This window comes from Zeugodacus cucurbitae, chromosome 2 (assembly GCF_028554725.1).
Source record: "Zeugodacus cucurbitae isolate PBARC_wt_2022May chromosome 2, idZeuCucr1.2, whole genome shotgun sequence".
Lineage (NCBI taxonomy): Eukaryota > Metazoa > Arthropoda > Insecta > Diptera > Tephritidae > Zeugodacus > Zeugodacus cucurbitae.
Window position 1 is genome coordinate 41101312 of NC_071667.1, and position 26503 is coordinate 41127814.

Here is a 26503-nt window from a genome sequence, read left to right on the forward strand (position 1 = left end):
GTTACTCACGATGAATGTAGCTTTTCAATGGTGAGAGAATTTTTGAAATTGGCACAGTAGTTTTAGAGTTTATTCATTACAAACACAAATACAAATCTTTCCTCTTTATAATAATAGTATACACACATGTATGTATAAGAAATTATTACAATTTCAGTATTTAAACTCTTCGCAGATTTCCCTTTTGCTGGCAACTTCTTTTTCTAAATAGCAATAAGCAAAATTTCTTATAATGGTGCTTTGCTAATGTGAATAAAGAAAGACTGTGGGCTATTTCAGTGACTCATTCGAATCGTATAGGTTATGAATTTAATAGAACTCTCGTGATTATAATGCCTTGCCGGTTTCAAGAAATTTTAATTTTAATTTTGTTTGTTGCACTTTGCCATTGTTTGGCCCTTGACGTCTGTATATCATGCCTTTGTTACAAGACTTATGAAATCTATAAGTGTAATATCATATTTTTGTTCGCCTCTATACGAATATAGAGACTCCTTTAAAATTGTTCCTTGATAGTAAAATTTTAAATTTTGTATTATGCCTTTGTCGAAAAGTTCGATTTATTGAAGGTAATTTGTATGAAATTTTAATTCTATTTCAAATTTAAGAGTTCGAGTTATGGATAACTTCGAGTTACAGAAGTTTGAGTTATGGAAGTAAATTTGTATGCAATTTGATTTCTAAACGCTATTGCCAATACAAAATTTTGAGTTATGGAGATCTTATAGAAGTTCGAGTTATGGAAGTTCCACTGTGGATCCTTTTTATTATGGCACCAGCATGCTGGTGTAGTGTATCAGGTGATTGCGCCAGCAGGCTGGTGTAGAGTATTGGGCGCTTTAGGTAAAAATAATTTTAAGTACACATTAATTTAAAGTTGTAAAGAGTCAACGTCGCGTCGAAGTCCATAGTGGAGTTAGGTATAAGAGTTATAAAATGCAATAACTGCGTATGGGAATTATTCTTTATCTTTATAAGTATTCTTCAAAAACACATACAACTATATCCGTACAAATGTAAAGGAATCAAAGGTATAGTATAACATATACCAGCATACATAAATATATATTTGGCTTTAACATCGTGCATAAAGTTATACATTTATTATATACACGCGAAAATTTTAAATAAATCATTGCCTTTATTATTCCATCACACCAATATTAATCCTCACTAGGTTCAACAATTCGACAAATGATAGGTATATCCTGAACTTTTGTTGGATTTCCCAAATATCGTGTGAAGTTGCTTGATATTATACTGTTTTTAAACTTCTGCCACGTACGAGTAGTTAAAAAGTCTTTGAAGAGTTGTTCTCTAGATGGGATTGTCGAATCTAAGTAAAATCGCCTACGTTGCCATATGTTTCCCGGGTTTTGGTCTCTTTCCATAAGCCAATATCTTGGCAACATAAGGCATTGGACGGTAGTTCTTGCCATTATAACCCGATGCTCCAGTTTCTCGCCTAAACTAAAAATACCTCCAAACGTTATTGACCCAACGTCAATAAAATGATTTTCAATTTTCGTATTACATTCCTGTAATTAAAATTATTATCATTTATATTTTAACCAACCATGGACAAATGTTACCAATACCAGATCACACAATAAGGAAAAAGTTAATTTATTTTTACGGTTTCACTTTTTTATGTCTTGTTTTATCGCAGTTTAAACTGCTTAGTAAACAGTGGCGTAGCTAGCATAGGTGACACCCGGGGCGGATTTTGAAGGTGTCACCCCAAAACTCAATCAAACTTTTAAAATAAAAAAAGTAATAATCATTTGCATTTTATTAAAACACGAGTATTACAAATATTAGTATATTATGTGACAAAATTTAAATTCCTTCCTTCTAGCTTTGACACTTGCAAACTCCGAAATCACGTCTTCAAAATTTATATTTTGTGTTGCTTCATGTTCTATCGTTAAAATACCAAGATTGTTTAATCTGGTTTCAGTCATTGTAGACCGCAAGTAATTTTTAATTAATTTTAATTTGCTGAAACTTCTCTCACATGAAGCGACTGATGCACATATGGTTATAAATAACTTTAGTGCGACCGTTAGATTCGCAAGAGATGCTGTAAAATCCCATTCCACAATGAATTTCAAATAGTCCAGCGTCACCCAATTAGAGACAGTAATATTAGCCGCTATAAAATGTCTTTTCAATCTTGGTATTTCTAAAATTAGTTCTGTTTCTGATACTTCATCGTAAAGGTTAGTAAATTTTGATATAGCAAATTTTAACTGTTCAGTGTTTGCCAAAAGCAAGGTCTTTGACCGCACAACCTCAAACAATGAAGCTACGTCTTTAATGGACTCTACTCGTGTTTCGAGTTCAATATTGAATCTGTCAAGACATACTAACGTGTCCTTTTGAAGTTCCACTCTAAGTGTAAGTCCAGTATCGGTGGCTAACTCACCGGGCATGCGTTTCTTGCGACGAAGATTTTACAACAAACCATGAGACACATATTTACGCACATATACATGTAAACAAATTTACAAACACTATGCGTATGGTTCTTTCGATTTTGTTTACAATTACAAATTATGCGCGAACGTTTATTCTTTTGGTATATTATAGACAATTTTAATAACCAAAGAAAATAAATATACATATGTACATATGTACATATATAGTTTATAATTAAATTGTATTTTAGCATATGTATATAAAATAATTAATTTATTAAATACTTCAAAGCATTTTATGGAATAATTCATGATTTTTTACATATGTACGTATGTATATTGATATCAAATATAAACGAAATTATATACATAGTCGTTTGCGCATTGTATATAAGCGAAACTGTAAGAGTACAGTAATTAACATTGAAATTAACATACTTTTTCTCATTTAACACAGAAAATGCTGATTTCTGCTATTTAAATTTGTGGTGAAACTGGCTCATAGATTTCTGTGGTGAGACTGGCTTATAGCGACGAGTAGAGGTGTCAAACTATCGATAGTCACACCATCGATAGTTTCAAAAGTTAAAAAAAACTATCAATACTCACCGATAGTAAAAAAAAACTATCGATTCGATAGTACTATCGTACTTCAAAGGTTCATAAAAAAATACATTGACAAAAAATCAATTGCATTACAAAAAACCTGTATTTACAAGAACAAAATAACTCATATTTATTTTCATATAAAAAAAAAAAACAATAAATTCATTTACAACATAAGTTGAAAGCTTAAGTTTATGTTAAAGCGGAGATCAAAAAGCCACTCATTGGTTTTAAAGAGATCAATATTAGCACATTTCGTGATTTTTGTTGATAAATAACAACATATCTACATTTTTTTCCTTCAGTCTTGTTCGTCTGCCTGAAACTAATTCTCCAGCTTTGCTGAACATACGCTCAGACTCCGTTGAAGTTGCCGGAATGCACAAATATTTGCATGCCATGATTTGCATTGACTTCATTTCAGTCGATCTAGCCTGAAATTGAGATAAATGTTTGTTTATATAAGCGTTACACAAAATGTCATTGCTACCTTCCAGTATTCCAATGGGTCTACATCTAGCAGCTCATTGGGTTTTTCAGTGTATTCGCGTAGTGTGATGATAGCATCCGCTCTGTTGGATTTGACTTTGCTGGATAGCTTCTCTGTCAAAAACTCATAAATCTGTGGAATTTTAACGCTTTTTGATGCAGACGGTTCCTCCCTGTTGTCATTCGATGACAATGCTGCAATTCTGTTGATTACAACCAATTCGTTTTCCAGCAACATAGACGCTTGGGCCGCATTTTGACCTGACTGAAAACCTTCTTTTTTAAATCTCGGATCTAGCAAGGTGGCTAATCTAGTAGCACTTCTGGATTCATATGGAAACAGCCTCTGTTTAATTTTGTCGCATAAGTACAACTGTGCTTCCGATCCAACAAAAGTTTTCAATTTTGATTGAAGCTTCATTAACGTTGAGTGCAAACCCCATGCAATGGGAATTATATGCGAAATCGTCACATATTTATTACCCGATAAAATGCTTGTATATGTGTTGAATGGTTCCAGCAATAAACATATGTCTTGAAGTTGCTCTATTTCCTCTGCTGTTAGAACTGGTGGCGATTTTGGTTTTCTTAAAAGCACTGCAAAGATGGCATCCTTAATAAGTAAAATTCGCTGAACCACAGCAAACGCGCTATTCCATCTTGTTAACTTCTTGAATCAGGCTATACTGTTTTTCGCTACCCTGTTCTTTCTTTAATTTTGCATATGCAATAGTGCTGCTTTTGAAATGTGCTACAATGCGTTTGCAATTCGACAATAATGCTTTTACTTTTTCAGTAGACAAAAGGTCTTGTACTACAAGATTGATGTAATGAGCAAAGCACGGCAGATGCCTCTTCTGAAGCAGTTCACAGGCTTTAATCATTGATGCAGCGTTGTCTGTAACCACGCAGTTGACTTTTTGGAATATATTCCATTTTCCAGGCACTCACGCAACGATACTGAAATGTTTGCAGCTGAATGGTTGAGTTCATTAGCGAGCTTTGTAATTTAGTTTTACCATTTTCATAAAGCTTTTGTATATGAACATTCAGAATGGTATTTCGAGATGGTAGTTCATATCGAGGATCTAGACACCGAACGAGCTCTCTAAATCTAAAATTGATCTTCGACAATGCGAAATGGTTGTACATCCATAGCAACCATTATTGCCAACGATAATCAATGTCTGCTTTCCGCGTAGAATTATTGCCGCAGATATCATCTTTTCTAAAAAAATGGTTCATTGTGCTGCCGGGCTTCGCCTGCTCGGCGTGCAATGGATGAGCACGCTTAAGGTGGTCCATTAAGTTGGAAGTATTTCCACTAGTTTTATATAATTTTTGGCACTTAATGCATTTTGCAAATTTTTTGTCAGCATTTAGTTGGAAATGCTTCCAAACATACGATTTTTTTTGTTTTTTGTTCGCTGGCGCATCTGCGTACGAAAAGGCGCGTAGTATGAGAAATTATTTTTTAGAAATATGACCACCTGATGAATTGCTGTCCCCGATTTCCATTTTGGAAGGAACCGTCATTTAAATCTACAGCTTAGTATTTTAGTTGTAATAAACTACTAATATTGTAGTCAAATTTATTTTTTCTAAATACGAAAAATAGCAAACTAACTCGATGTCGTTATTTTAAAATGCAGAGTAGTAATGAGCGAGATGTCAAACTATCGATAGTCACACAATCGATAGTTTTGATCTGTTTGAAAAAAACTATCAATACTCATTGATAGTCAAAAAAAATACTATCGATAGTCCCATTGATAGTTTGACACCTCTAGCGACGAGTACCCCTTCGAAAAGCGGGCCAAATTATACGGGCACCTGCCGCCCTCCCCTAGCTACGCCACTGTTAGTAAATAAAAAAGCTTCACAAACAATTACACATCAAAATAAAAAATATAAATGAAGTCCGAGTGGCGCGACAAACTTAAAATTGTATGCATGTTCATTGTAATAATAAAATTTAAACATATTTTAAAATTACGATTAAAGAAGAGGAAATAAAATGCAACAAGAGTAAAATAGTCTTCGAATATTAAAAACACAAGTGATGCCAAGCTACTTGATCATATAAATGTGATAATAAATCTTCGATCTTATTATTGAGTGAACTGGCAATCATTAGTTAGTTGGATGTTTTATGATTTGAAGGGTATTAAACATTACTCTCTTTTAATTTTAGTGCATAAAAACTTTTCTCAAAGTGGTGAGGGATTTAGGATAAACACACATTACTTTTTTTGTACTGGATATTCCACCAAGTTCAATATTAGAATTTGGACCATTGAAATAATCTTCTCTACTTCTCCATTCATCACTGGGTGGTATATTTTCTTTGTTCTTTATATTGGAAATCCTTTGCTTATCGATGTTGCTTCCCGATGATAACAAATATCCGTGCATATTTTCGACACTTATTCTTTGTGTATTCGGATAATCGGTGAACTGTGAGCAATATTCTTCGTCTTCAGACTCGTTTAAATACTCCTTGGAAAATCGGCTATCTTTTCCAGATGTAATCTCCTCCTCGCTTATTCCTTTTAGGCCACATGAAGCTTCTATACTTTTAAGATCCATTTTCTGAAACTGGAAAAAGTACTACAATGTAATTAGGCCTTGATGTTTGACAATTAACTCGTAACTACAACAAATTCAAAGAATTTTCATGAAAATTGTATGTAAACAGTTACAAATATTTTGTTTCGGAGGAAACACACAAAAGGGTTTGCATGTACAAAAAAGAAAAGGACCCTCTATCCAAATAGACAATAACTGCTACGTTAATATAAAAAGGAAATCAAGTCCTATAAATGCAGCCATAAAAAGCCGTATATATGTGCCTGAGCGTAGCTCTACTAGCATTAGCATTGCTAAATTGAAAGAAGTTGATATTGTAGGCACTAATATGAAACAAAATATAGTCATGCACTGAGAAAAGTTTTATGGAAATAGTTTGAATTTTTGTCAAATTGATTGTTGTTGTAAAATGTATATAGTCTTAGTAGAATCTAATGATAGACAGATATTTGGTGGTGAATTAGCTGATGCAAATTGTTTAGATGAGTCTTACTCATCCTCCCACCGTAACATACATCCACACTCACTAAGCATCAACATACAGCACTGACGCACAACATTTACCACATCACAGAAGAAAACTCTTACATCAACACACCCACACACATAACAACATCACACAAAAGGAAAGGCTGATTAATTCGAAAATGTCCACGAACGCACGAAAAAAACTACATTCGCACCAACCGATTCTTTCCCATCCATCTTTATATAAAACTAATATTTAAAATATAAAATTAACTAAAACATATAAAATCTAATAAAGACAAAGATTATAAATTGTATTAGCGGAATTTTCGTATTTCATTATTCGCAAATAAATGGAAATAGATATAGATTAATATATAAACCACATCAAACTAAAAAATTCAAAATACAAAATTGTAAGTTACTCAATAATACTCATTTAATACAAAGCACTCACGCTATTTAACCAAAAATAAATACATTTTTCATTAATTATTTTTGTCAGCATATATTAAGAATAATTTTTAATTTTTTAGTTTGATGTGGTTTAAAACATGTTTTTAGTTTTTTTTTTAACTACATATATTTATTTGTAACTTTTCAGTTTGAATTGATGCGGCAACAGAGGGGAAATCTCAATATCGATAATTGCATTCAATGTTTGCTCAGAACCTTCCTGTTACTAATTGTCTTTTATAGGGATGTTTTGGAACATATGTATATATGTACAGATTTTATTCAAGTTACATACTTTTAAGGTACTTCCTTACATTGTCGCTCAAATATTTTAAGTTTCAGTACCACTAAAAAAAGATACAACCATTTTAACATACAGGTGAAAGAGCGTATCAAAACGAGTTTTACTGCATTTGCTTTTGGAAGTGTTTAATGTAGGCCTCGTTTTGATGAGAAGCATCCGAATTTTATCTTCAAAACACCAAAAGGTATTCCTATCATAAGCATAGCTTTGCAATTGCAAAACTAAATTTTATTACCTGAAAGCTATGTGTTTTGGATTATTTCATATTATTTCTCTTGGTGTGCTCTTATTTTTATATTTTTGTTATCACAATTTTTTATACTCTCGCAACCTGTTGCACAGAGTATAATAGTTTTGTTCACCTAACGGTTGTTTGTGTCACCAAGAAATATAAGAGTAAGATATGGTGTTATATATACATAAATGATCAGGATGACGAGTGGATTTGAAATCCGGATGTCCGTCTGTCCGTCTGTGCGTCTGTCCGTGCAAGCGATAACTTGAGTAAAAATTAAGATATCTTAATTAAACTTGGAACATATGTTCCTTGGCACCCTGAGGAGGTTGCTTTCGAAAATGGGCAAAATCGGTCCACTGCCACGCCCACAAAATGGCGGAAACCGAAAACCTATACAGTGTCGTAACTAAGCCATAAATAAAGTTATGAAAATGAAATTTGGAACATAGGATCCCATTAGGGAGGGGCACATTTGGATGTAATTTTTTTGGAAAAGTGGGCGTGACCCTACCCCCAAATAGGTTTTTTGCATATAACTCGCAAACCAATAATGCTATATAACCCAAACTTTCTGCAGTCGTTTATTTTAGCCATTACTCTACCGATTTCAATGAAATTCGGTACATAATACCTTCTACCTGATGACACATGTGAAAAATGGATGAAATCGGTTCATAACCACGACAACATAACCATATAACTAAAATCTGAATTCTATCTGATTCCTTCACTTTATAATGTATACATAAGGAACCAATGAAGATAGCGGAATAAAACTTTACCCAAATAGTGTATATCTTCTCTGGCTTCATTTGTGAAAAAATTGTCGAAAACGGACTATAACTTTTCAAGGCCCCGGATATCGAACATGTTGAACTCAGCGCCTAAGGGTAAATTTTAACCGATAATATCGATAAATATCTTAGATAATTTAATGTAATTCAGAGGAAATTGTTTTATTTTAATAGTGCTCTGTTCCAAAAATTATTAAAATCGGGTCATAAGATCTCCTAGCTCTCATATACCTAAATATAGGTTTTTCAAAAATACGGTGGGCTTTAATCTGCATATATGTATTGATTAATAAGTGAGATAACTTAGCGAAATTAAGTGAGTGTATAGTCTTGGATATAGTGAATCTTGCTAGTGAAAATGAATGAAATCGGTTCAGGAATTACCTCAGCCCTCATACACTATATAGGACGATTTTCGTTAATCTATTAAACTTTATGCAGAATTCATGGGTAAATTTGTGTGTTATCTCAATAAAAATTCTTCAATAAATTGCGAGAGTATAAAATGTTCGGTTGCATCCGAACTTATCCTTTCCTTACTTGTTTTTGTTGCGTCTTTGCATTTTAGATTCCTCATTCCTCCTACATTCTTTAAGGATATGTATTTGAATAAATACTATGTTGCATACTTTTAAGCGTATCCTTTTGCTGAGTTGATCAACCTTTCGATAGCCTTGTTGGTGTTTCAGTACCACTGGAAAAAGTTACTAACAAACAAACATACATACATACAAGCGAAGCTACTAAAAGCGTATTAAAACAAGTAAGGAAAGGCTAAGTTCGGGTGCAACCGAACATTTTATACTCTCGCAATTTATTGAAGAAATTTAACCAATACATATAAAGCTCACTGTATTTGTGAAAAACCTATAATTATATATATGTGAGCTAGGAGAAGATACTTTTGAAAAACCTACAATGAGGTATATGGAAATATTATGACCCGATTTTAATAATTTTTGGAACAGAGACACACTATTATTTTAGGTATATGGGGGCTAGGATATGTTACGACCCGATTAGAAGAAAACGCTTTCCTCTGAATTACATTAAATTATCTGAGAGATTTACCCACATTTTCGCTTAAAACTTATCCTTAGGCGCTGAGTTCAACATGTTCGATATCTGGGGCATTGAAAAGTTATGGTCCGTTTTCGACAATTTTTTCACAAGTGAAGCCAGAGATGATATGCACTAATTGTGTAAAGTTTTATTCCGTTATCTTCATCTTCCTTATGTTTACATTATAAAGTGAAGGAATAAGACGGATTTCAAAATTAAGTTATAAGGAAAGTAGTAGTGGTTGTGAACCGATTTCGCCCATTTTTTGTCCGTGTTATCAGGGTGTCAAGAAAATATTATATAATTTCATTCGAATCGGTCGAGTAGTTCCTGAGATATGGTTTTTGACCCATAAGTGGGCGATGCCACGCCCTATTTCCATTTGGTAAAAAAATCTGAGTACAGCTCCCTTCTGCTATTTCTTCTGCAAAATTTAGTGTTTCTGACCTTGTTCGTTAGTTAGTTAACCAACTTTTAGTAATTTTCAACCTAACCTTTGTATGGGAGGTGGGCGTGGTTATTATCCGATTTCAACTATTTTCATGGTGTGTGGTGGGGTATGTAAGAGAACCGACTGCTGAAAGTTTGGTTTATATAGCTTTATTAGTTTGCGAGTTAAATACAAATAACCGATTTGTAGGCGGGGCCACGCCCACTTCCTAAAAAAATTACAAATATGCCCCCTCCTAGTGCGATTCTTTATTCCAAATTTTATAACTTCATTTATGGCTTAGTTATGACACTTTATGTGTTTTTGGTTTTCGCCATTTTGTGGGCGTGGCAATGGTCCGATTCTGCCCATTTTCGAACTTGATCTTCTTATGGTGCCAAGGAATATTTGTGCCAATTCACAAGCTTCGTTGTATGTCTTATGTCATATTTTAATATTCTTAAAAAATACGACACTTGTGAGCACCCTCAACTGTTGTATGTCATATTTTGTCATATTTCTACACTTATAGTGTTTTCTTTTCTCGATGAAAATGCTGCCTTTTTATATTTCAACATTATATAAATGCTGTACTACCTTTTTGAATGTTTTCCATTTTTTACGTGATAAAAGAACAGAAAAATGTCTTCCATTATGCTACTCAACTCTCATCCACAATTTGAAAATCCGAATACAGGGCAGAATAAATGTTACATTTTTTTGAGAAAAGAAAACGCTATTAATCAGCTGATAGTGAAAAATTAAAAAGACAGAAATGCTATATATCCGCGATAAAAAATCATCAATATGTATATGCGATCATCCGATTTTGGCCTTAGCAAAAAAAAACTGCGATTTTTACTGAGGCCAAAACCAGATATATGTCCGTATTTTCCAGATATATACAATGTGCGGTATAAATCGGTTAAGAAGTGTTCGGGCAGAAGGGCACGAACAAAATCGACCACTGACCGACCCAAAAAAACCGGTTCTTCACAGAAAACCGACTACCCACTCGTCGAAGTTTTGCCCCAAAATGCCCCAAAGCCCCACCCACCGACCGCCCACACAGCCACGAGTGTGTCTAAAAAAAACCGGTTCCAAAAAGTAACCGGTTACTGCAATACTAGGCATATGCCGCAAAAAACCGAAAAAATTCGGCAGCAAGAGGGTAGGGGTATAGAATAGCGAACTCAAGAAACATACCACGCAGTGTTGTATAAGTCATATTTTAATTTTGCATGTGTAATAACAACAGTGTTGATATGACAGTCATAAAAAAATATGACAATATGACGATATGACACAATATGACACCTTGTGAATAACCTAATTATGTTTTAAAGTCATATAAAGGCATTCTTACAATGATTCTTAAATATATACTTTTATCAATCGTACATTTATTCTCACACTACTATTTAATTTCGATGGTTTACTTCTCCAATTTGTGTACCGGCAGATGTAGGTGAATATTCTTTATCAAGCAGGGAACTAAAAAATGTTTCTTCGAGAGTATTTCTATAATAAGACCTTTAGAATTGTCAAATGTTAAAATCTCCAGCGATTATTACATTAAATTATACATAATGAAGTTCTGCAATTAAATATCTGGCATAGAAACGGAATTTCTATAAAGTACCAAAAGATTAATATTGGAACATTTAAAAAATCGAAGAAACGACAGACAGACATCCGGATTTCAACTTTTAGTTTTACATTTTTTAGTTGAAAATTGAGTTATTATTTGCAGTGCTTTTTTAGCTAACTCAGGCTACTCTAGCTTTCGCTTTATCCAAAATGTAGGACTATTTTCCGATAGATACTCCAATTTGAGCATACTGTCCGCGGCCAGCTCACATAATTTATCTTTCAATATATTGTCAAGATCAGCGAGCTCAATGCAGTTACTTATGAAGGGATTTAATACCCAACAATCACCCCTATCTTCTTGCATCTCTTTTGGAAAATAGCGGTGTAGTGCTTTTTTTAAATTTTGCAGCGCTTCAACCCTTGTAGGAATAAAATCGCTCACCAATTCATCGGATGAAATTTCTGCAATGCAATTTCAATGCTGTTGACCACATTTGAATTTTTAAAATAAATCCTTGATTTTACCTTGGCTGATATAACGTTTTCTCCGTCGTCTCTCCCTTGCATATCGTATTTAAGATGTCCAAATGACGAAAAATGTCTGCGATAAATGCTAATTTCAAAAGCCACTTTGGATTATTAAACAGATTTACATACATATTCTCCGTCTTCATAAAACATGTTCAGTTCCGAATTCAATAACTGCATAACCAGCTCACCTCTGTGTTTAAAGTAGATTTTGATGTACAGCGCCCATGTCTTCACATACCGTGCGAAACAAAATTGACTGTAAAGATTTTTTTTAAATGGAATTAACAACTTTGATGACAGTATTTAGCACATCGCCTAAATTTCACGGTAATAACTTGGCCGCCAATGCTTGACGATGAAGAAAACAGTGCGTCCACTTCTTATTAGGCATCATTGTTTTAAGTCAAACGACGAATACAACACAACGAGATATATCTGTTGATTCATCGAATTGTAATGAAAACAAGTAAGGAATTGCTAAGTTCGGGTGTAACCGAACATTTTATACTCTCGCAATTTATTTATTTAACTTTATTTATATTATATAATACACAATTTGACCCAGATATTCGTCATATATATTGTATAAAGTCCATTGAAAGTTGGAAACCCTAATGTTAGGTTAGAAGCACCGAGGTCCTCATGTTCGATATATGGGGCCTTGACAACTTATGGTCCGATTTCGGCGATTTTTAGAATGGGGCTGCCACACTATTAACATAGTATTTGTGCAAAGTTCTGCACCGATATCTTCACTAGTGCTTACTTTATATATTGTAAAGTAAACGATTCAGATTGTCTTCAAAGTTCTGGTATATAGGAAGTAGGCGTGGTTGTGAAGCGATTTAGCCAACAACATATCATTGGGATGTAAGGAAACTATTACAAACCAAGTTTCATTGAAATCGGTCGAGTAGTTCCTGAGATATGGTTTTTGACCCATAAGTGGGCGACGCCACGTCCATTTTCCATTTTGTAAAAAAATCTGAGTGCAGTTTCCATCTGCCATTTCTTATGTGAAATTTAGTGTTTCTGACGTTTTTCGCTAGTTAGTTAATCCACTTTTAGTAATTTTCAACCTAACATTTGTATGGGAGGTGGGCGTGGTTATGATCCGATTTTTTTCATTTTTGGACTGTATTAGGAAGTGGCTAAAAAAAACGACTGCAGAAAGTTTGGTTTATATAGCTCTATTGCTTTGCGAGATGTGTACAAAAAACTTAGTAGGGGGCGGGGCCACGCCCACTTCCCCAAAAAAATTACATCCAAATATGCCCCTTCATAGTGCGATCCTTCATACCAAATTTTATTTCCATAGCTTTATTTATGGCTTAGTTACGGCACTTTTTGTGTTTTCGGTTTTCGCCATTTTGTGGGCGTGGCAGTGGTCCGATTTTGCTCATTTTCGAAAGCAACCTTCCTATGGTGCCAAGAAATAAGTGTGCCAAGTTTCATCAAGATATCTTAATTTTTACTCAAGTTACAGCTTGCACAGACGGACGGACGGACGGACGGACGGACAGACAGACATTCGGATTTGAACTCCACTCTTCACCCTGATCACATTGGTATATATAACCCTATATCTAACTCGTTTAGTTTTGGGTGTTACAAACAACCGTTATGTGAACAAAACTATAATACTCTCTTTAGCAACATTTGTTGCGAGAGTATAAACATAAGTTCAATGCGTTCGATTGTGTTATCAAACAGAGGAATGGCTTTCAAGTGGCTTATCTTTGTCGTTTTCATGTTCTGTTGTACGATGTCGTGGTATTTTGAAGATTTCATGCTTTCACGTGCTAATATGTGCATGCTTCGCCACAAATCTGAGGCACTTTCATGCGGGATTCATGTGCCGAACACAGGGAAGACGACAAGCGACGGGCGACATCTGTCAAATAATAAAATCCACGCGTTCTTATGGACACAGCTTTTTAGACAACAGCACGACTTCGCGACAAAAAGGGGTGAAGTCTTCGCTGTCGCTAAATTAGAAATTTTCTAACAAAAATTACGTTATTTTGCCAGCAGGAGCTTAAAATAGCTTTGATATATCATTTATAATAACAATCGATTATTTGAAAAAAAAATAAATCGACCTATTTTTACATTTTTTGCACAAATAATTTCACTTTAAACTAAATATGTAAATATTATTGCAGTGAAAGGTTTCAGTACGGCAAAAAGGAAATTGTTCTTTGATATGTCTCTGCCGTCTTCAAAATGTTCAAGACGCTGGCTTCAAAGCGACATTTGTAATCAGCCGTCGCTACCACGGTTGCTGTTTGGTCCATTTGTTTTCTCTTTGTCCATTGGTCCATGACTTTGTGAAATGGTCCATTTTGGGAACTTTTTTTGGGAAAAGTGCGTTTGGTTTTATAAATAATTTCGTAAACTTGTACAATTTTGTTAATAATGTATTAAGCCGCACAGTTCAGCCGCTGTCGGCCGAGAATTCTTTGAATTAAGTCTAATAAAAACCAAATTAAGAAACCGGATCACACTCATTACATTTGGGCGGCAAACGATTTTTTAAAATACTCTTTAGTTCTCTTATTTTAAGGGGTTATATATGTTGAGGTGTGGGAAAATAGGGGAACATTTTGATTTAGAGGTACGAAGCCATATTTTTTTCATCTGATGAAATGTATTGAAAATGAAAAATTTCGATATGAAAATTTAAACCACAAAATGAAATCTTTCAAGGACACCTCAAGTAAATTACGAACAATTTGAAAACCAAAATATGAGATCGGATGAAAACTCTTTCGGCAATCCAAGTCACCGCAATGACTTTTTCGGGAAAACATGATTTCGCGATAAATGCATTTAAAGTTTTAAGTACACTTTTGTCTAGTGTAGCGAAGCTAGATGAAAAACGCAGATGTTCCATTACCCGACTATTAAGAAATTCGAATAGCAATTCCCACTAGAAGAATAACAAAGCGGCGGGACCGATAGATTACCTAATCCTTAAAAAGGGAGATCCTAATTACTGGGGGATAAGTCTCCTAAATATCGCATATAAAATTCTATCGAGAGTACTGTGTGAAAAAGCCCACCGTCAACAAACTGATTCAACCTTATCAGTGTGGCTTTCGACCTGGAAAATCCACAACTGACCAGATATTCATCATGCACCAAATCTTTGAAGAAGACCCGTGAAAAGGGATCGACACCGACCACCTTTTTGTCGATTTTAAACCTGCTTTCGACAGCACGAAAAGGGGCTGCCTTTATGTCGCGATGTCTGAAATTCATCGGTAAACTAATACGGCTGTGTAAATTGTTGTTGAGCAACACCAAAAGTTCCGTCAGGATCGGGAAGGACCTCTTCGAGCCGTTCGATACCAGACGAGGTATCAGACAAAGTGACTCATCATCGTGTGACTTCTTTGACTTGATACAGGAAAAAATAATACGGGCTGCAGAGCTAAATAGAGAAGGTACAATCTTCTATAGAGTGTACTGCTGCTGGCGTACTCCGATTATATTGATATCATCTAAAGCGAAGCGAATGGGTCTGGAGGTGAATGATCTCCTGCCATCAAATAAACAGTCAACGCATTCGCGGCTTGGCTCAATGTAGACAGTCATAACTTCGAAATCGTAGATAATTTCGTATAACTGGGAACCAGCATCGACAACACCAACAATTTCAGCCTCGAAATCCAGCGCAGAAACACTATTGCCAACAGGTACTACTAGGGAATTGAAAAGTAAAGGCCTCTCTCAACGAACCAAAATCAAACTCTACAAGTCGCTTATCATTCCCGTGGACTCTAGGAGTTTTCGAGTGGAAAATTTTTCGCAAGATTTATGACCCTCAGAACATTGACAGCCCCTATCTAGGTCATGTTGTCCGAATGGTGTTCGATACAGTACCCGCCGGAGGAAGCCAAGGAACGGGGAGGCCTCCACTCCGTTGGAGGGACCAGGTGGAGAGCGACCTGGTTACACTTGGGATCTCCAACTGACGCCGAACTGCGAGGGAAAGAGAGGAGTGGCGCGCTATCATCGATTCGGCTATAACCGGCTAAACGGTTTCTACGCCAATCCTACCTATAATACTACCTCTATTTAATAAATGTGGGAAAAGAAAAGGTATTTAGTGGCTCGACGGATTTTTTTAATCCTTGGGGTGCTGGTTAAAAAGTTTGAAAACCACTGCTCTAAATAATCCGCCTAGTTTTAGGTGTTAAAAACAACAGTTATGCGAATAAAACTATTATACTCTATGTACAACATGTTGCGAGAGCATAAAAAGTGTACAATGTGAACAATCATATGTTACGTACATACATGTATGTATCATATCACAGATCACATGTATGTGATACATACATGTATGTATGTGATACTTATACATAATTCAAATAGTATTGTGTTTTAAATTAATTATTGGAATATATGGAGCCAAAACTTCTAAATGAGCAAGCAAATACATAACGGTATGTTTAGTTTGTAGTTTTTAAATATTGAAGTCTTGTAAGTATGTGTAATTCTTCTAAACCATTATTATAAAAATGGATTATTTCCAGTAAGTACATGAAAAGAACTATTAGACTTCCACGTCATTGAAATAAACTCGTTATTATTGGACGATATAAAATGTCAACTGAAATACGACACGTTTATTGGTCACACCTTGCAACATATATACAACTTCATAATATTTGATTTTAGCTCCAATGGTCAATTCAGATTTTCTGTTTTCCATTTTATGTTACTTATTTTTGGAATATGCTCTGTTAAAGACATTATTTTTGTAAATTAAACTACAAATATACCTTATTAACTGAAAATGTGTTTGCCAGTTTGAGATCGAACGAAATTCGTAAAACGCACGAGTTTGAAACTCGTAAACGCAATACAGAGAAGTTTCATTGCGAAGGGAAAAAACAAATGCGTTGAACGAAATTTTCAATTCGATTGTCGCATTTCCGGAGTATCTTTTTTGCGTTTGCGAGTATTTTTACTTGCGTAACGCCAAGCAATGCGATCCACTTTTTCAGATATTGAGGCAAAAGCCAGCTGTTACCGGCTGGGAAGATTAACAGCAACAAACTTCAAGGCGAAGTAAACGTAATCTACTACACTCGACGACTTTGCTGAGGATCAAACACCTGGAGGTCTACTCTAAATTGCGATACGAAAAGCAATGCGATTCGATAGTCATTTGGGACTCCAAATTTGAAAATTCAAAACAAAACAAACACAAAAATTTAGACAATCCGGAGCTTTGTAAACATTATTGTAAATTCAAATAATTGTTTTTGGAAAGTGGACTCTGTGATGTTATGGATGGATTCTCAAAGTCTGCATTGCACCAAACTCTAATGAGTCTCTTAAGGGATTACATGGGTTTCGTGGATTCAGAAAATCGATATTTTGTTTCTTGGCTTATTAATTTCTACAACATCTCAAGAATATTGTCCAAAATTCTCAAGTCGATTCGAATAATAGCTTCGGAGATACAGCCTCAGAACTTTACTCAAATCTTTAAACGCGTTTTTCTCGGAACCGTGTTTTCAAAGTCGGTTGTCAAATTTTCTTGAAAACTATTCAACCAATCTTGATGAAATTTTGAACAGGTGTTCGAGGTACAATTTACTCGTGCTTGAACGAAGAATTTCATTTTATTTTTTTCAATTACAACTATTTTAAAAAACAAAATGTCATGCAAATTTGACCGAAATTTTTATTTTTTTGGAAATTTTCTGCCAAAATTCCAATTTTCACTTCACTTTTTTGTCTTTCCTTCGTTCAAGCACGATGTTATGGTCTTACCCAAAACACATTTTTGTTTTATGATAATGAAATTTTTGTTTTTTCAATTCGGATGATCCTGTCAGGAGTTATGCTGACAACGCGGAAGCACCTTTTTTCCGAGGGGTCACGGGAAATGAAGTCGCAATGGAGGAGTTTTACTTTTTTTTGCAAATTTCAGAAATTATTCTTTAAATATGTATTTTAATTTTTAGTTTCGGATACTATCCTATTTCATGGAAAAAGTCGTAGAACATCATGATAGAGAAACCAGGTAAAGACTTGACACAGCCGTCTTCATACAGACCAATCAGTCTTCCACCCTGTCTTTCTAAAAGATTTGAAAAAGTGTTACTATCATAGATGTCTCCTTTCCTTCATGAAAATAGTGTAATATCAACGAATCAATTCGGTTTCCGTGCAAAACATGGCACTGTAGAGCAAGTAAATAGAATGTATGTATGTATGTGATTGGCGTTGCAACCGTTTAGCCGGTTATAGCCGAATCGACGATAGTGCGCCACCTCTCTCTCTCCTTCGCAGTTCGGCGCCAGTTGGAGATCCCAAGTTTAACCAGGTCGCTCTCCACCTGGTCCCTCCAACGGAGTGGAGGCCTTCCCCTTCCTCGGCTTCCTCCGGCGGGTACTGCATCGAACACTTTCAGTGCTGGAGTGTTTTCGTCCATTCGGATAACATGACCTAGCCAGCGTAGCCGCTGTCTTTTTATTCGCTGAACTATGTCAATGTCGTCGTATAACTCGAACAGCTCATCGTTCCATCGTCTGCGGTATTCGCCAATGTTCTGAGGACCATAAATCTTGCGCAAAATTTTCCTCTCGAAAACTCCTAGTGTCGTCTCATCTGATGTTGACATCGTCCAAGCTTCTGCACCGTAGAGCAGGACGGGAATGATAAGCGACTTGTAGAGCTTGATTTTGGTTCGTCAAGAGAGGACTTTACTGTTCAATTGCCCACTCAGTCCAAAGTAGCACCTGTTGGCAAGAGTTATTCTGCGCTGGATTTCGAGGCTGACATTGTTCGTGTTGTTGATGCTGGTTCCCAGGTATACGAAATTATCTACGACCTCGAAGTTATGACTGTCAACAGTGACGTGGGAGCCAAGACGCGAATGCGCCGACTGTTTGTTTGATGACAGGAGATATTTCGTCTTGTCCTCATTCACCTCCAGACCCATTCGCTTCGCCTCCTTATCCATGCGGGAAAAAGCAGAACAAACGGCGCGGTTGTTGCTTTAGATGATATCAATATCATCGGCGTACGCCAGGAGCTGTACACTCTTGTAGAAGATTGTACCTTCTCGGTTTAGCTCTGCAGCTCTTATAATTTTTTCCAGCATCAGGTTAAAGAAGTCGCACGATAGTGAGTCACCTTGTCTGAAACCTCGTTTGGTATCGAACGGCTCGGAGAGGTCCTTCCCAATCATGACGGAGCTTTTGGTGTTGCTCAGCGTCAATTTACACAGCCGTATTAGTTTTGCGGGGATACCAAATTCAGACATCGCGGCGTAAAGGCAGCTTCTTTTCGTGCTGTCGAAAGCAGCTTTAAAATCGACAAAAAGGTGGTGTGTGTCGATCCTCTTTTCACGGGTCTTCTCCAAAATTTGGCGCATGGTGAATATCTGGTCAGTTGTCGATTTTCCAGGTCTAAAGCCACACTGATAAGGTCCAATCAGTTTGTTGACGGTGGGCTTTAGTCTTTCACACAGTACGCTCGATAGAACCTTGTATGCGATATTTAGGAGGCTGATCCCACGGTAATTGGCGCAGATTGTGGGATCTCCCTTTTTATGGATTGGGCAGAGCACACTGAGATTCCAATCGTCAGGCATGCTTTCTTCCGACCATATTCTGCAAAGAAGCTGATGCATGCACCTTATCAGTTCTTCGCCGCCGTATTTGAATAGTTCTGCCGGTAATCTATCGGCCCCCGCTACTTTGTTGTTCTTCAAGCGGGTAATTGCTATTCGAATTTCTTCATGGTCGGGTAATGGAACATCTGTTCCATCGTCATCGATTGGGGGATCGGGTTCGCCATCTCCTGGTGTTGTACTCTCACTGCCATTCAGCAGGTCGGAGAAGTGTTCCCTCCATAATCCCAATATGCCCTGGACATCGGTTACCAGATTACCACCTTGGTCTCTACATGAGGATGCTCCGGTCTTGAAACCTTCGTTAAGTCGCTTCATTTTTTCATAAAATTTTCGAGCATTACCTCTGTCTGCCAGCTTCTCAAGCTCTTCGTACTCACGCATTTCGGCCTCTTTCTTTTTTTGTCTGCAGATGCGTCTCGCTTCCCTCTTCAGCTCTCGGTATCTATCCCATCCCGCACGTGTTGTGGTCGTTTGCATCGTTGCGAGGTAGGCAGACTGTTTTCTCTCCGCTGCGAGACGGCACTCCTCATCGTACCAGCTTGTTTTTTGTCGTTGCCGAAAACCAATTGTTTCGGCTGCAGCGGTACGCAGTGAGTTTGAGATGCCGTTCCACAGTTCCCTTATACCGAGATGCTGATGAGTGCTCTCAGAGAGCAGGAGTGCAAGTCGAGTAGAGTATTTCTTGGCTGTCTGTTGCGATTGCAGCTTTTCGACGTCGAACCTTCCTTGTGTTTGTTGACGGGCATTCTTTGCTGCACAGAGGCGGGTGCGTATCTTCGCTGCGACCAGATAATGGTCCGAGTTTATATTTGGTCCTCGGAGCGTACGCACGTCTAAAACACAGGAGACATGTCTTCCGTCTATCACAATGTGATCGATTTGGTTCCGCGTGTTTCGATCAGGAGACAGCCAAGTAGCTTGATGTATTTTCTTATGCTGGAATCTGGTACTACAGACGACCATATTTCGGGCCCCAGCGAAGTCGATCAGCCTCAGGCCGTTTGGCGATGTTTCGTCATGGAGGCTGAATTTTCCGACTGTTGTGCCAAAGACACCTTCTTTACCCACACAGGCGTTAAAATCGCCAAGCACGACTTTTACATCGTGGCGGGGGCAGCGCTCATAGGTACGTTCTAGGCGCTCATAGAAAGCATCTTTGGTCACATCGTCCTTTTCTTCCGTTGGGGCGTGGGCGCAAATCAGCGATATGTTGAAGAACCTCGCTTTGATGCGGATTGTGGCTAGACGTTCATCCACCGGGGTGAATGCCAGGACTCTACGACGGAGTCTCTCTCCCACCACAAATCCAACACCAAATTTGCGCTCATTTATATGGCCGCTGTAGTAGATGTCACAAGGACCCACCTTCTTCCGTCCTTGTCCCGTCCATCGCACTTCTTGGATGGCGGTGATGTCAGCCTTGAGTCGTATGAGGACATCAACCAGCTGGGCAGAGGCACCTTCCCAATTAAGGGTCCGGACATTCCAGGTGCATGCCCTTATATCATTGTCCTTAAAACGTTTGCAGGGGTCGTCATCAAAAGGGGGGTGTCTCATCCGAGGCTTTCGTAGATTTTTCATTGGGGGGTGTTTTTATGTGGTGGGTCCCAAGCCCTACGCACAACCGCATAAGCGGGCTTCGCCTTCTCACTTTAGCTCGCCTTCAAACGGATGTCTGTTGGCTACCCAGAGGATACTTGGTCTAAAACCGGAAGTCGTGAGCTGCTTGAACCATGTGGAGAAGAATCGTTTCTGGCCACTCCCAAGTGAATGACAATCAAAAACTTTCCTCACTTGCGTGAACTTCTACACATGATCCCATCCTCCTAGTAAATAGAATAACTAACGAAATTAGGAAGGCACTCGAACATAGAGAGTACTGTTCTGCTATATTTCTAGATGTGGCTCAGGCGTTTGATAAACTGTGGCATGAATGACTTTTGTATAAGATTAAAAAAAGTTTACCTTTCCAATTGCATAAAACCTTGGAGTCCTATTTAAAAAATAGAAAATTTGCTGTAAAAGTAGGTGATTTTATATCTGATTAACGTTCAATAAGGGCTGGAGTACCACAGTTTTAGGCCCAACTCTATACATCATATATACAGCTGATCTTCCAACTGCTAATAATGTTTTGACATCAACTTTTGCGGATGACACAGCTTTAGTGAGTCGTAACAAATGCCCCATTATAGCATCAAGAATATTAGCGAAGTACTTAAGTTCTGTCGAAGAATGGCTAGCAAACTGGCGTATAAATGTAAATGAACAAAAGTGCAAGCATGTTACATTTTCCCTAAGACCAAAAATGTGCCCAGCAGTAAAAATGAACAATATTATAGTGCCTCAAGCGAATGAAGTTACCTATCTTGGTATTCACCTAGATAGAAGGCTTACGCGGAGAAAACATATACATATCTAGTAAAATAACGTGCATGAAGATAAGAGCTGCAAATTTAAATTGGATTTTAAATAAAAACTCTAAACTTAGCTTAGACAACAAAGTGCTTTTATACAATGCAGTCATTAAGCCGATTTGGATTTATGGCATTCAACTGTGGGGTACGACCTGTGCAACTAATATTGATATAATAGAAAGGTTCCAATCGTAAATGCTTAGATCAATCACGTGCTCACCATGGTACATGCGCAATGAAAATATCCATAAAGATCTTGGTATCCCTATGGCAAAGAAAGAAGTAGAGGACAGCAGATTGAAATATTTTTCTAAACTCCGTGATCACCCAAACCCATTGGCTAATGCTTTAGTACATTCCTGCGATCAAACACGCCTAAAAAGAAGGGATATGCCTGGGTACTAAAGAGCAACGTTTCACCAATGCAGCTCAATCACTTGCTTGAGCTTGTCTAGTTTTTAAATAGATTTAAGATTTTATAACTTGTTGTGAGGATTAAAAACAAGCAGATTCAATAAATAAGGAAATATTGAAAAAAATATGTATCTATAAGACAGAAAAAAGTTTGAATTAAATAAATAATTTTATATAATATTACATATTGAAAATAGGCCATTTTTTACGCGACAAAACCCATGCAACCCCTTATAATATAATAGTTATGGATGGTCCATACATAACAAAACACTCACTTGCAATTCTAGATGAATAGAAGGATCTCTTTCGGTGCCTGCAGTAATTAATTTATTAAGCGTCATCTTAGCCTTTAAATGAACTTTGCAATCTATTCACTCTTAAAAAAAGATAATTACCTTATATTATACAAATTGCATTAAAATAATAATAATAATAATCTAGCAATGTCCCGCATAGGTGGGCCAGCGTTTAACTGGTAAATTAGCCATTTCTATAAGTTGGAAGAAGACTTTTTAGTGTCCGCTGTCTCAATCCACCCGAAGAATTTTCGTTTATTAAGAAAGCGAAGACCGAAAGTGATGTCCTTTGCGTAGTGTGCAACACGGGTTTTAGTATTATGCATAGTGGTCGCCGAGATATTGAGTCGCATATTAAATCAAAAAATCACCAAAATGCATTGCACGCTGCCACGTCCAGCCACACACTCAATAGATATTTAAAAAGTTCTACTTTGACCGGAACAGATGCCCATATCGCGGCGTGTGAAGGTGTTTGGGCATTTCATGTGATAAGCTCTAATCACAGTTTTCGCTCGGCCGATTGCGCTTCCAAAATCATTCGGAGTTGTTTCGCAATGTCCAAATTTTCTTGTGCGCGAACGAAATGCGAAGCAATCGCAACCGGAGTGTTCGCACCGTTCGTATTGCAAGAGCTCCAGAAAGACTTAAATGACTGCCATTTCTTTACTATATTGACGGACGCCTCTAATCATGGCAGAACAAAAATGTTTCCGATATTAGTTCGCTTCTTTTCGGTAAAGGATGGCGTCAAAGTGAAAATTATAGACTTGGTAGATGCATATGGAGAAAGTTCCGAAATAATTGTAAATTTGCCTAATAGCGCTATGAACAAATTGAACATAATAAGAAACTAGTTGCGTTTTGTGGAGATAACGCGGCGTGTAATTTTGGCAACGTTTATCGAACCGGCACAAATAATGTGTTCTACAAACTGAAGCAGCTTTATCCTGGATTGATTGGCGTTGGATGTGCAGCGCATATTCTTCACAATACTTTAAAAAAAGCTTGCGACAAAATGCCTTTTGTTGTGGAGATGATTGTAGTCAAAATTTATTCACATTTCTATTTGTTCACCGTGCGTGTCGCAAAATTGAAAAAATTTTGTGAATCCGTGGATGTGGAATATAAAAAACTGATAGGTTACAGCAAAACTCGTTTCCTAGGCTTGTTGCCATCAGTCGACTCAATATTAAGAATTTTTGATGGTCTTAAGGAGTATTTTTTGGGAGATCCCAACACCCCAAATTCTTTGCTACTATTTTTTGAAGATCCAAGGGCCAAGATGTGGCTGCTTTTACTTCGTGATCAAGTAAGTATCGGTTAATGTAGGCATCTATTTTCAACAGAACAGTTAAAGCAGTGGAAAGCCACAATATTAATGCAATGGAAGTTGGGCATGCACTCAATTCTTTTGTCCAATCGCTCGAATCTCCGAAAAAATAAGCATTTTTGTCCGCTACAATGCAAAAGGAAATGGAACATATTTCTGCTGTTGACTAAAGAGTGTCAAAAGAAGAGATGCAAGATCTCTCACGTCAATTCTATGGTTCGAATATTAATTTAGATTTATTTTCAATTTAAAAGATTTTATTCATTTCTTTCTTAGAATCATGTATAAAATCTATTGAAAAGTGGAAAGAACAATTTGACCATATTATGATTTTTGCCTGGTGTGCGCTTGATCAACCACCGCAATGGAAGTTTATCGAAACCACCGCGAAGTACATCGCAACCAATAACCATTTTGATCTGGAATCATCCGATACTGATTTATTCGATCAGTTCACGTATTTGGAAAGATACGTAACCGAAGAGAAAATCCAATCGTGGGAAGAAAAATCCGATCAACGCTGGGTTGAAATTTTTCAACATTTCGTCAAAAAGAAGGTTCCATACAACCACATGGTCAGAATCATATCGTATATTCTCTCCTTGCCAGGCACATCAGCCACCGTTGAACGAGAATTTTTAAAAATGCAACCTAAAATGTTGAAGGAAATTGCATCAAATGAAAAATACGCATTAAAAAATGCCAATCAGATCGACGAAAACAAAAATAAGTATGCTGAAATTTGCATGCAAAAAAAGAGTAAGGATATCGAAAAAAAACTGCTTTCTCCATAACTTGACCATAAATTGAAATCAAATTAAATTAAATTGCATTTGCAAGCACCGTTTTTTCATTAATTAAAAACTGTACATAATATAAACTTATAGTAATCTAACTATCATTATAGAAAGAGGCAAGGAAAAAAAAAATTTTTGTACGTAAATGAGATCTTGAAAAGGTGGTCACCCTAGGTATGAATATACAGTTATGTATATATTCAAACGTCATCTGGATGACGTAACGAATAACGTGTTGAATTCGTGATTTCTGTCTGTCCATCCGTATGTCTGTACTAACGATAACTTGAGTGATAATTGAGATATCTTAATGAAACTTGATACACGTGTTTCTTAGCACTATAAGGATACTGCTATTGCAACCACAGATATTGTGCAAAATTAAGTGATCGTACAATCTTGGTTGTAATGAAGCTTTGAAGCCAGAATGAGCAAAATCGGTCCAGAAATTTCGTCGGCCCCCATGTACTACATGAATATATGAGTAAAATTGAGTGTTATCTTAATAAAATTAAACAAATAACGAAATTCGAATTATCGAGTACTACAAATGCGAAAGAGAAATTTTTTATGCGCAAATCGCATTAAATACTACCTACCTTGCGAATGTGAACAATATTTCATTCGCATCGCAATGCAGAGTAAGCCCACTGGACAACGTTTTTAAATGCAGGTGTTTATTGTCATTATTGAAAGAAAACAAGTACTGTCTGCTTTATCTAAACGGATGGAAGCATATCATACAATTACTTGTGTTTTTAGAGTATTTCGGCAGCTAACAGAAGAGATTTTGGAAAACGCCTTAAGTATGGTCAGTACTTGGAAAAAATCCTAGTTGTCGAACTAGTGCATTTCGCTGAACTGCTGAAAACCGTTGTGACCACTGTTATTAACAGCAAGAAACAAGAGCTTCTGGAACTGCAATTTTATAAACTTTTATTAAATAATTCCATAGCCTGCGCATTTACTTGTCTCTTTCGAACGTTCGTTTTCAACGTTAAAACGTATTAAAAATTAGTTGACAAACACGATGGGCCAAGAATGTCTTAAATATCTCACTTTGGTGCATATAGAGTATAACTTTCTTAAAGAAATCGATATTGAAAGTGCTATCTCTAAATTTTGGTCATATTAGTTCAGAAAAATTTATTTGTAACAGTTTTCTTTTATTTAATAACCTTAACTTGAGTACCTATAGTAAACGAAGGGCCTCTTGATAGTATTTGCAACAGGCCGCGCGAATTGCGTCCTCAGATGACTTCACTAATCCCATACTGCCACAAGACAATTTTAATTAAAGTATTTTTCAAATAAATAAAAACCAACATATATATGTACATTGTATTGTAGTGAACGACATACATACATATGTTTATGCTATAAATTATTATAAAAACATATCATCTTATAAATATGTCGGAATACCAATGTCTTTGTTAGACCGAACCACGCTCGACGATAGCGATACCACGCTGTCGCCCCGCTAAAACGGTACTTCTTGAAGAAGCAACATACAGACAACCACACACGATGATAGCAGCGCCACGCTGTCGCCCCGCTAAATCGGTACTTCTTGAACTGACAACATGCAGCAACCAAT

General features: G+C 36.6%; 2 protein-coding genes across 6 annotated transcripts in view; both read right to left on the minus strand.

Moving 5' to 3' along the window:
* Nucleotides 1-1032: 1032 nt before the first annotated feature.
* Nucleotides 1033-26503, minus strand: part of LOC105220438 (uncharacterized) — a 151459-nt gene continuing 125988 nt past the window's right edge. For all 5 annotated transcript variants that reach the window (XM_054225986.1, XM_054225973.1, XM_054225978.1 and 2 more), the window contains 2 exons: nucleotides 5763-6113; nucleotides 1033-1538 (listed from right to left, as the gene is read on the minus strand). In XM_054225986.1, the coding sequence (XP_054081961.1) occupies nucleotides 1164-1538; nucleotides 5763-6113 (726 nt within the window). In that variant the 3' untranslated portion in view covers nucleotides 1033-1163. The remainder of the gene's footprint in view (nucleotides 1539-5762; nucleotides 6114-26503) is intronic.
* LOC128919979 (E3 SUMO-protein ligase ZBED1-like) lies at nucleotides 3323-5756 on the minus strand. The gene is given in 2 exon segments (XM_054225988.1): nucleotides 3323-4177; nucleotides 4179-5756. Coding segments are annotated over 2 exon segments (915 nt in total). The 5' UTR covers nucleotides 4400-5756; the 3' UTR covers nucleotides 3323-3483.